The sequence below is a fragment of the Thalassophryne amazonica genome, chromosome 16, assembly GCF_902500255.1.
Source record: "Thalassophryne amazonica chromosome 16, fThaAma1.1, whole genome shotgun sequence".
Lineage (NCBI taxonomy): Eukaryota > Metazoa > Chordata > Actinopteri > Batrachoidiformes > Batrachoididae > Thalassophryne > Thalassophryne amazonica.
Genome location: NC_047118.1, coordinates 74,555,070 through 74,566,293, shown reverse-complemented (window position 1 = coordinate 74,566,293; position 11,224 = coordinate 74,555,070). Strand labels below are relative to the sequence as shown.

At 41.0% G+C, this 11,224-nt stretch overlaps 1 protein-coding gene across 1 annotated transcript in view; it reads right to left on the bottom strand.

Annotated features, from left to right (window-relative positions):
- Positions 1-2,109: 2,109 nt before the first annotated feature.
- The window catches only part of LOC117528066 (myc-associated zinc finger protein), a 37,633-nt gene continuing 28,518 nt past the window's right edge, over positions 2,110-11,224 (bottom strand). The window contains exons 6-8 of the mRNA XM_034190592.1: positions 8,318-8,489; positions 7,814-8,232; positions 2,110-3,022 (exon numbers count right to left, since the gene is read on the bottom strand). Coding sequence (XP_034046483.1) covers positions 7,907-8,232; positions 8,318-8,489 — 498 coding nt within the window. The 3' untranslated portion in view covers positions 2,110-3,022; positions 7,814-7,906. The remainder of the gene's footprint in view (positions 3,023-7,813; positions 8,233-8,317; positions 8,490-11,224) is intronic.

The window sequence follows — 11,224 nt, the reverse complement described above, 5'->3', positions numbered from 1 at the left end:
AAGAAAAGGTCAATTAATCCATTTTAATGGCTTTTGGAGACAGATATCATCAATGATAATCCTAATTCTGAAATTTCCTACAAGGTTATGAACAGTCAAACATACTGATATTTAATATATTTGATATTTTTGACTTTCGGAAGTTGACACACAGTGCATCCAGAAAGTATTCACAGCGCTTCACTTTTTCCACATTTTTTGTTACAGCCTTATTTCAGAATGGATGATTTTTTTTCCTCATCAAAATTCTACACACAACACCCCATGTCAATGTGAAAAAAGATTTTTTTTTTTTTTTTAGATTTTTGGAAATTTATATATATATATAAAAAAAAAAAAAAAACAACTAAGAAATCACATGTACGTAAGTATTCACAGCCTTTGCCACGAAGCTCAAAATTGAGCTCAGGTGCATTCTGTTTCCATTGATCATCCTTGACATGGTTCTACAGCTGAATTGGAGTCCACCTGGGGTAAATTCAGTTGATTGGACATGATTTGGAAAGACACACACCTGTCTACATAGAAAGTCCCACAGCTGACAGTGCATGTCAGAGCACAAATCAAGCATGAAGTCAAAGGAATAGTCTGCAGATCTCCGAGACAGGATTGTCTTGAGGCACAAGTCTGGAGAAGGGTACAGAAACATTTCTGGTGCTTTGAAGGTCCCAGTGAGCACAGTGGCCTCCATCATCCATAAATGGAAAAAGTTTGGATCCACCAGGACTCTTTCTAGAGCTGGCCGCCCGTCTAAACTGAGCGAACGGAAGGGCCTTAGTCAGGAAGGTGACCAAGAACCCAATGGTCATTCTGTCAGAGCTCCAACATTACTCTCTGGAGAGAGGAGAACCTTCCAGTGGAACAACCATCTCTGGAGCAAGCTACCAGTCAGGGCTGTATGGTAGAATTGCCAGACGGAAGTCACTCCTTAGTAAAAGTCACATGGCAGCCCACCTGGAGTTTGCCAAAAGACACTTGAAGGACTCTCAGGCCATGAGAAACAAAAATCTCAGGTCTGATGAGACAAAGGTTGGCGTGAATGCCAGGCGCCATGTTTGGAAGAATCCAGGCACCATCCCTACAGTGAAGCATGGTGGTGGCAGCATCATGCTGTGGGGCTGTTTTTTCAGCTGCACGAACTGGGAGACTAGTCAGGATTGAGGGAAAGATGAATGCAGCAATGTACAGAGACATCCTGGATGAAAACCAGCTCCAGAATGCTCTTGACCTCAGACTGGGGCAACTGTTCATTTTCAGCAGAACAATGACTCTAAGCACACAACCAAGATATCAAAGGAGTGCCTTCAGGACAACTCGGTGAATGTCCTTGAGTGACCCAGCCAGAGCCCAGACCTGAATCAGATTGAACATCTCTGGAGAGATCTGAAAATGGCTGTGCACCGACGCTGCCCAAAGATAGGTGCACCAAGCTTGTGGCGTCATATTCAAGAAGACCTGAGGCTGTAATTGCTGCCAAATGTGCATCAACAAAGTATTGAGCAAAAGGTGTGACTACTTATGTACATGTGATTTCTTAGTTTTTTATTTTTAATAAATTTAAAGAAAAAAACAAAAAAAAATTTCACGTTGTTGTTAAGGGGTGTTGCAAGTATAATTCTGAGGGGGAAAAAAAATTAATCTCCATTTTTGAATAAGGCTGTAACATAACAAAATGTGGAAAACATTGAGTACTGTGAATACTTTCCGGATGCCCTGTATGGTACTGACTCATTAACATGACAGACATAAATGAAGGTGTCAGTGTTTGTTTTTAGGAATGAAACAAACTTCACGAACCTGTGTAATCTATGCTCTTACTGGCTTTGACCGTCTTATTATTTTCAATTTGAACTTGTAGCAAATGATTACGACACTGAATAAGGTAACAAGAGAAAACATGCCTGATGATATCACAGCAGTCATACATTCATAGAGGTATGTTCGAATTTGCAAACAGTATTTTCAATCCATTTTACATCAAGTTGTGGTACTAGAGTGTGTATAATACCATTTGATTATTTTGTAATTCCATAAATAACAACTGGCATAAACAACAAAGCAATCAAACAACAGCCATTTAACTTCTGTTAAATAATTTGGAGATTTTTGCACTTTAAAATAGTTTTAATAGAAATGTAAGCCCACACGTTTAGAACACAGGTGTGCAAAGAAAAAAAGTTTTCCATAATCATTCAAACACTGGAGATCGTCTTAACTTGAAGCCAAACATGCGTTTTACTGCCTTTTAATACGGGATTAACAAGGCGCTATGCACGATGCATTAGGTACAATCAATATGCACAGCCACAGAAAATAGCTACAAATTACATGGCAATTTATCTTTAAGGATTAAAATCAGCATCCAGAGTAAGAAAGATCATCAGAAGCAAATAAATTATATACATTCAATGTTCATGGAGAATATACACAAAGACTTACTAGTCTTCTTTTATTGGCCATATATAAAAGTGTGCACATACGTACGCGCAAGAAATGGCCCTTCTAAAAGGTATTTTCACGTTGTCAGGTTTTCCTGCTCTTAAGTACACTGAGTAACGAAAGCAAAGTGAACACCGACTTATTATAAATAACGGACAAAAAGATAATCCAACTTAGCATACGTGGGATAAACTTCCTCATTATAAACAACAAAAACAAGTTCATATAAACAATAAAAAAACAAAAAACACAAAAAACAAAAACAAAAAAACAACAGCTTTACAAAATCATGACGGGGGATGTGCAAGTCAGCGGAGAATTCAACCAATACAAATATTTACCTGCTAAGCCATATGAAGAAAAAGTACACATGAAGAGGTAAGCAGACGTTTGCCTGTATGCGTGTGCACGCTCAGTTTGTGCATGTGCCAAAGATGCTGCCTGACTGTTAGCAGCAGATTAGCGGGTGGAGCAGAGTTTCAGAGAAAACACGAAAAGGTCCAAGAACAGAATGCAGTCGTCACGGCAACATAAAGATCAAAGATGACATCCATGGCGGATTCTGCATGCGTCCATGAATAACCTGAGAAAACAAAAACATTCAAACATGAGTGGAACCTTGTCATTTGATTGGTGCTTTGTATGTCACATGACATGGATTAATTCATCCCATTTGTGTTGCATTGCATTTAGAGTGCAGCTTGGTTTCATTTAGAGTGCAAATTTTGTTCCATACGTTTGGTACTATTGCACTCTGCACACACGCACGTCCTCGTCCACGCGCGCACACGTGATTGCGCATGCACATGTGCACGATTATGTGTGCACCCACACATGCTCGTGCACACGCACACACAAAACAAATCCACTGTGTTGTCCGGAGGCTGTTAGCAGGAAGAGAAAAAAAAAAGCTGGACTCATTTCTGACGTGACTTTTTTTTTCCCGCTGCACCGAGGACGTACACAGTCGACCGAGCCGGTTGCGTGTGTGTGCACCCGCATGCGCGGGGGACAAAAACACGATGATTTGATTGAGCTAACGGACGCTGCTTGTAACATACACACATACACACAAAATCCGCCTGGATGCATGAAGACCTGTTCACATGAAACGCTGATGTGATTTGTGGCTGGACTGAGGAACTACACAAAGTCTTTTTTTTTGTGGAAGTCCGAAGTCAGTGCACAGCATCACTGGACTACACGTTACAGTGGAACACCAAAATGTAAGTCCCTTTTCTGTTGTTTATAAATTAATAAAAAAAATCAAATGACAAGTATCTATTTTAGCCGTGATATAAAACACATAATGAATGTTTTTACATTCTTTCAATGGAACGAATATTTCATAAGGTGAAAGCTGGAACGTACCATTCAACGAGGCAAAGCCGAGTTGAATGGTACGTTCCAACTTTCACCGAATTAAATATTCATACCATTGAACTCATAAACATTCATTATTTGTATATGAATTCATATGTAAATAAAAAAATGAATTTGAATAGTGTGTTTGGTGAAGCTAGTAATCATCCATCCATCTATTTTCTAAACCCACTTAGTCCAGTTGTCCACTATTTAATTCACACAGTTTTTTTTTCTTCTTTCATTCCTCATAACGTGCTGTTTCGGTTTTTTTTTCTTCTTTCATTCCTCATAACGTGCCATTTCTGTGGGACAGCGTGCAAAGGTTCCCTGGTGTGGACTGACTTTTCAATCAGTCTTTTCCACCAGTCAGTCTTTTCCCACAGCCGTGCAGACTGACTGAAAAGTCGGTCCACGTGGCTGTTAGAGAAGTTCTGGTGCTGTGTGCTGCACAACCAGCGCTGTAGGGGAGACCGGGACCATTTGCCCCCAGAAAATTTTTAAATTTAGAACTCCCTGAAACACTATTGCCTGCATTTTGAGGGACACATTTTGTGAAGTAAAGCCATAGTTTTGTTTTTTAATCTTTGTTACAGCCTTACTTTAAAGCCAAAAGAAACAAGGTGTCAGGCCAAAACATGGAAGCCTGTAGAAATGTACCTGTGTCAGGGCCAATGAACCAGGCACCTCCGGTTAGGGTTGAGTATCGAGAACCGGTTCTCTTCGGGTATCGTTAAGAAATTATTCGATTCACTGACATCAATAGTCATTTTGCTTAATGGTTCCCTTATCGGTCCTTTAGAGTAGCCGTTGTTTTTGGGGGTGTTTGTCGGGAAAATGATCATGTCTCTATGTTGATTACATAACCCTTGTCTATAATCAACCGTTTCTGTAGCGCGGCTCTTCTTTGAAGCTTGAGGCAATGAAGCATTGATCCGATCCGCTGGTTTGTTGGTTTTATTTCGCTTTATCTTAATTTCTTAATTTGTCCCAGCTAAAACCCTAAAGAGCATATGTCTGTGAGTAATATTTACCTTTTTTATGTTAAACTGACCTGTTATGGTCTTCTGAAAGAGTTGACAGGTATATTTTATAACTTAAAAACGGGACCAATGCTAACGCGTTAGCATGTCTATGGCATTTTCAATGTTAAAGTTAGCATTAAGCTGTTTGCATATCTGCACGTTTGTGTGCATTTGTTTTCTGTATAATAATTCATGGCTCAGCGTTTGTTGTCGTAGAAGACTCAAATGTATTCCAAACTGTAATATTATTTAAATTTATTGTTGTTTAGATATTATTATTAATAATAATAATAGCAACAACAATAATAATAGTAATAATAATAACTAATAATGCTACAATACAATTTTAGAAATATAGAAATAACTGTTTCCTGTGACCACCTAGTGACTCTTACACCTCCACTCCATCCCTGTTTTATTTAAGTTTAATGACAATTTGTCAAACCGTATTTTCAATGTGTTAATTTCTTCAGTGATTTCCTCCAGAACTATCTGCCAAGCTAGAAAACCGCTGCATCCTAGTAAGAGCAGAATACTACTGGAATGAATTTGAATAAGGAAAGTTTGGTTTGTTTCCCTCACCAAAATGGATGCTGCACTCACTGCAGTTTATTGTCTGGAATAGTCCCAGACTGCATTTCAGAGCTTATAGAATACAAACATTTTCGTGTGGGTGGTGTTGGGGGGTAATTTTCATCTTTTTTGTTTTTCACCACTTTAATCCCCTACAAAAGTGACTCACGATTGACATATTCAGGGATGAAAGTCACTAACTGGGACTCCTGTCTTGTTACGAGAAAGAAACGAGAGTCATCCTCCGTTCTGTTCACACAGCCCCAAACACTGCGCGGCTCTCTGCCGAGTCAAGGTAGAACAATAGAGTCCAGTCGGAATTAATAAATTCAAAGGGAAACACCGTTTAAATCAAAAGACACCTCTTTCCAAATGTTGTGATACAAACAAACTGCAATCAATTAAAACATTTTTTCCTCCCAAAAGAGACGTCCTGCGCTGACGTGCAGCAGTCGACTGAGCTCAGCTCAGAGGTATGGAGAGACATTCATGCCAAAATGTCTGAAAGGAAATGCTTTTGACAAAAACTACAAATTTTAATTTATACTCAACAAAAATATAAACGCAACACTTTTGGTTTTGCTCCCATTTTGTATGAGATGAACTCAAAGATCTAAAACTTTTTCCACATACACAATATCACCATTTCCCTCAAATATTGTTCACAAACCAGTCTAAATCTGTGATAGTGAGCACTTCTCCTTTGCTGAGATAATCCATCCCACCTCACAGGTGTGCCATATCAAGATGCTGATTAGACACCATGATTAGTGCACAGGTGTGCCTTAGACTGTCCACAATAAAAGGCCACTCTGAAAGAAGCAGTTTTATCACACAGCACAATGCCACAGATGTCGCAAGATTTGAGGGAGCGTGCAATTGGCATGCTGACAGCAGGAATGTCAACCAGAGCTGTTGCTCGTGTATTGAATGTTCATTTCTCTACCATAAGCCATCTCCAAAGGCGTTTCAGAGAATTTGGCAGTACATCCAACCAGCTTCACAACCGCAGACCACGTGTAACCACACCAGCCCAGGACCTCCACATCCAGCATGTTCACCTCCAAGATCGTCTGAGACCAGCCACTCGGACAGCTGCTGAAACAATCGGTTTGCATAACCAAAGAATTTCTGCACAAACTGTCAGAAACCGTCTCAGGGAAGCTCATCTGCATGCTCGTCGTCCTCATCGGGGTCTCGACCTGACTCCAGTTCGTCGTCGTAACCGACTTGAGTGGGCAAATGCTCACATTCGCTGGCATTTGGCACGTTGGAGAGGTGTTCTCTTCACAGATGATGCGAAGGAGATGTGTTGCACTGCATGAGTCATATGGTGGTCACACCAGATACTGACTGGTATTCCCCCCGAGTAAAACAAAACTGTACCTTTCAGAGTGGCCTTTTATTGTGGGCAGTCTAAGGCACACCTGTGCACTAATCATGGTGTCTAATCAGCATCTTGATATGGCACACTTGTGAGGTGGGATGGATTATCTCAGCAAAGGAGAAGTGCTCACTATCACAGATTTCGACTGGTTTGTGAACAATATTTGAGGGAAATGGTGATATTGTGTACGTGGAAAAAGTTTTAGATTTTTGAGTTCATCTCATACAAAATGGGAGCAAAACCAAAAGTGTTGCGTTTATATTTTTGTTGAGTATATTTTTATTTATGTCCAGAGATCAAGGATCCAGTGACCAATTTCGTATTTATTTACTTTAAGACTCACTAAAATGTTGACATAGGAAACCTGTAAAGCCTACTTTTAGTACACAGAAAATTCACAAGAGGTATCGATAAGGAATCAGATTGATAAGCAGATTCGATAATGACATAGATATCGATAAAATCTTATCAATACCCATCCCTGCCTGTGGTGCTCTCTTTTGGATGTCCTTCAGCATGTTTGTAAAATAAAAATACTGCTCTATCATTCTGGGAGGGGGATTGGTCTGTGCCATCAGTCTTATAGCTATCATTATTAACTACAATACTTCATTAATTTGCTGTCAAATGTCAATATAATATTATTATATTTAGAATATTTATATATTATTGTTGTTAATATTTTATAATATTATAATAATATTATATCGTATTAATATGTTGCATAACTAGACAATTAGGTAACAGCTCAAAAGCGGTTTTAATAACACTAACCCAAATCGATATCAGATCAGATCGAATCGAATTGAAATAATCGATTCTGAATTTTAAGAATCAGAATCGAATTGATTTGTAACCACTAAGCCGCCGTGCCGCTGGAGTAGTAATCAGACCTATTGTTTTGGGACATTTGGGGAGACAGTTGGTCTGTGAGACTGTTTTTTTTTTAAATTGTTTAAGTGGTCGTTGGTCTGAAAAGGTTTGAGGAACGCTGTTCTATGTGAAATCACTAAAGCGTCACACTTACCTGGACACACTGCTGCACTTTAAATCCTCTCTACATGTGTCGTCTTTTGCCCCACCCCTTTTAACCACCCCAGCCCCGCCCCCTCACAGCGTGCTAGCTGTGGGATTGGGGGGCGATTCCCGAGCAGTCAGTAACCAGCAATCCGACCGTGGTGGCACTGGACACAGTGACAGCCACACTGGTGGTGTCCACGGGGCCCGCGCTCGTTGGGTCAGCGCTGGGTTCAACCTGATTGGCATGTGTGCCCATGTGACCCTGCAGCTGTGTGGCTGTTTTGCACTGCACACCGCACAGTTGGCAGAGCAGCACCCCGCCGGCGCCGGTTCCTCCAAAGCCCCCTCGTGCCCCGCCGCTCTCCTTCCACTCCTGCCCGTGGTGCTTTTGGGCGTGAACACGCAAGTACGTAAGTGTAGTGAAGCCTGTGAAACAGAGAAGTACACGAGTACAAGTACGTAAACGTCCTGAAATCATTTCACAACAAGCTGTCTACTGATGACTACTTACTGCGGTTGCAGAGGTGGCACGCGTGGTGCTGTGATTGGTTGTGGACTCTCATGTGGTCAGTGATGTAAGCAGCAGAGAGCAGCTTCCCACAGATGTGACACGGAACCTTCTCCTCGTGCCGGATCAGGTGGGCGCGCAGACGATCCCGTGTGGCAAAAGCAGAAGTGCACGTCTGTGGAAAACATTGCAACACTAAAGTGCAACTGACATGTTTTTTTTTTACGTTTTAAATACATAATGGACTAAGTCCAAACTAATACATCAACACACACTATAAATGGACAATTTGTCAGTTTTGTAAGATTTACAATTTCCTGTGCAAAATTCTGCCAGCAACACATCCCGCTTGAAGAAGAGTGCACATGTAACATCACTCCAGGACGGGTCAGCTGTGCTTCCTGCTTGAAAGCACAAACACTGCAGCTGAGATTGAGAAGCAAAGTTGTAGTTCATCAGTTCGGTAAAACTCTGTAAAAACCTTGTAACTGTTAGAATGGCCTAAGCAGTGGGTCACCCCTTTGAGTCTGGTCTGCTGGAAGTTTCTTCCTTAATATCATCAGGGGGAGTTTTTCTTTACCACTGCTTCCTCTAGGGGTTGGTAAGATTAGACCTTACTCATGTGAAGTGCCTTGAGGCAGCTTTGACATGATTTGACGCTATATAAATAAAATAAATGGAAATAGCTCAGTGTGGAAATATGCCTCATAGGTGCGCTATGACTGAGTGCTCAAATTAGAGAGACAGCAGCTAGAATGTCAGCATTTGCAGCTTTCCCAATAACCCAAAATTACAGAACATAGCATAAATAGTCCATGAGCAAGTCATCAATTTTGACCTAATCGGTACCACTGAAGGTGACTAAACGACACTTAGAATCCAGCCTCAGTGTACCATGGCCTACACAAAAATGTATGATAGCCATCCCAGGGTGGTAGCTGTAGCCAGGTAGGGGTCAATGAAGAATAACATAGAGGTCAAAATTTTAAAATGCTCCAATCACGTTGAAAGCTATATCATATTATTTGTCTGATCATAACAATTCGAAAAAAGTATAGCTTGTACTATCTATGATGGAATGTTCTGGGGTTATGGGGAAAAACAGCAAAAATGGTGACAAAGGTCAATTTCAGCTTGTACAGGGGTCAAAAGTTAAAGTTGCTAAAATTCAGTAAAACAAATGATGCAAATTATTGTTTGGGTTAATAGGGTTCTAATAAGGAATAGTTTGCACCATCTGTCATGCTTAGTTATCATGTTACAGGGTAACATATGTCACGTCATAGAATCCAATAGATGTTGACCTTGTTTGACCTTTACCTTGGAGACCAAACATTCAACACAGTCAAAACTATTCCATTTATTAATCCTTTTATTTCAACCAATAATTTGCATCATTCTGTACTGAAATTGGAGCAACTTTAACTTTTGACACCTGTAAAAACTGAAACTGACCTGTGTCAGTAATAAGTGTAGCTTATTCATAGCTTTGGAGGCCAGGCTGGGTGAACTGGAGACTCGGCTCCGCACCGTGGAAAATTCTACAGCTAGCCAGGCCCCTGTAGTCGGTGCGGACCAAGGTAACTTAGCCGCCGTTAGTTCCCCTCTGGCAGATCCCGAGCAGCCAGGAAAGCAGGCCGACTGGGTGACTGTGAGGAGGAAGCGTAGTTCTAAACAGAAGCCCCGTGTACACCGCCAACCCGTTCACATTTCGAACCGTTTTTCCCCACTCAACGACACACCCGCCGAGGATCAAACTCTGGTTATTGGCGACTCTGTTTTGAGAAATGTGAAGTTAGCGACACCAGCAACCATAGTCTATTGTCTTCCGGGGGCCAGAGCAGGCGACATTGAAGGAAATTTGAAACTGCTGGCTAAGGCTAAGCGTAAATTTGGTAAGATTGTAATTCACGTCGGCAGTAATGACACCCGGTTACGCCAATCGGAGGTCACTAAAATTAACATTGAATCGGTGTGTAACTTTGCAAAAACAATGTCGGACTCTGTAGTTTTCTCTGGGCCCCTCCCCAATCAGACCGGGAGTGACATGTTTAGCCGCATGTTTTCCTTGAATTGCTGGCTGTCTGAGTGGTGTCCAAAAAATGAGGTGGGCTTCATAGATAATTGGCAAAGCTTCTGGGGAAAACCTGGTCTTGTTAGGAGAGACGGCATCCATCCCACTTTGGATGGAGCAGCTCTCATTTCTAGAAATCTGGCCAATTTTCTTAAATCCTCCAAACCGTGACTATCCAGGGTTGGGACCAGGAAGCAGAGTTGTAGTCTTACACACCTCTCTGCAGCTTCTCTCCCCCTGCCATCCCCTCATTACCCCATCCCCGTAGAGACGGTGTCTGCTCCCAGACCACCAATAACCAGCAAAAATCTATTTAAGCATAAAAATTCAAAAAGAAAAAATAATATAGCACCTTCAACTGCACCACAGACTAAAACAGTTAAATGTGGTCTATTAAACATTAGGTCTCTCTCTTCTAAGTCCCTGTTGGTAAATGATATAATAATTGATCAACATATTGATTTATTCTGCCTTACAGAAACCTGGTTACAGCAGGATGAATATGTTAGTTTAATGAGTCAACACCCCCGAGTCACACTAACTGTCAGAATGCTCGTAGCACGGGCCGAGGCGGAGGATTAGCAGCAATCTTCCATTCCAGCTTATTAATTAATCAAAAACCCAAACAGAGCTTTAATTCATTTGAAAGCTTGACTCTTAGTCTTGTCCATCCAAATTGGAAGTCCCAAAAACCAGTTTTATTTGTTATTATCTATCGTCCACCTGGTCGTTACTGTGAGTTTCTCTGTGAATTTTCAGACCTTTTGTCTGACTTAGTGCTTAGCTCAGATAAGATAATTATAGTGGGCGATTTTAACATCCACACAGATGCTGAG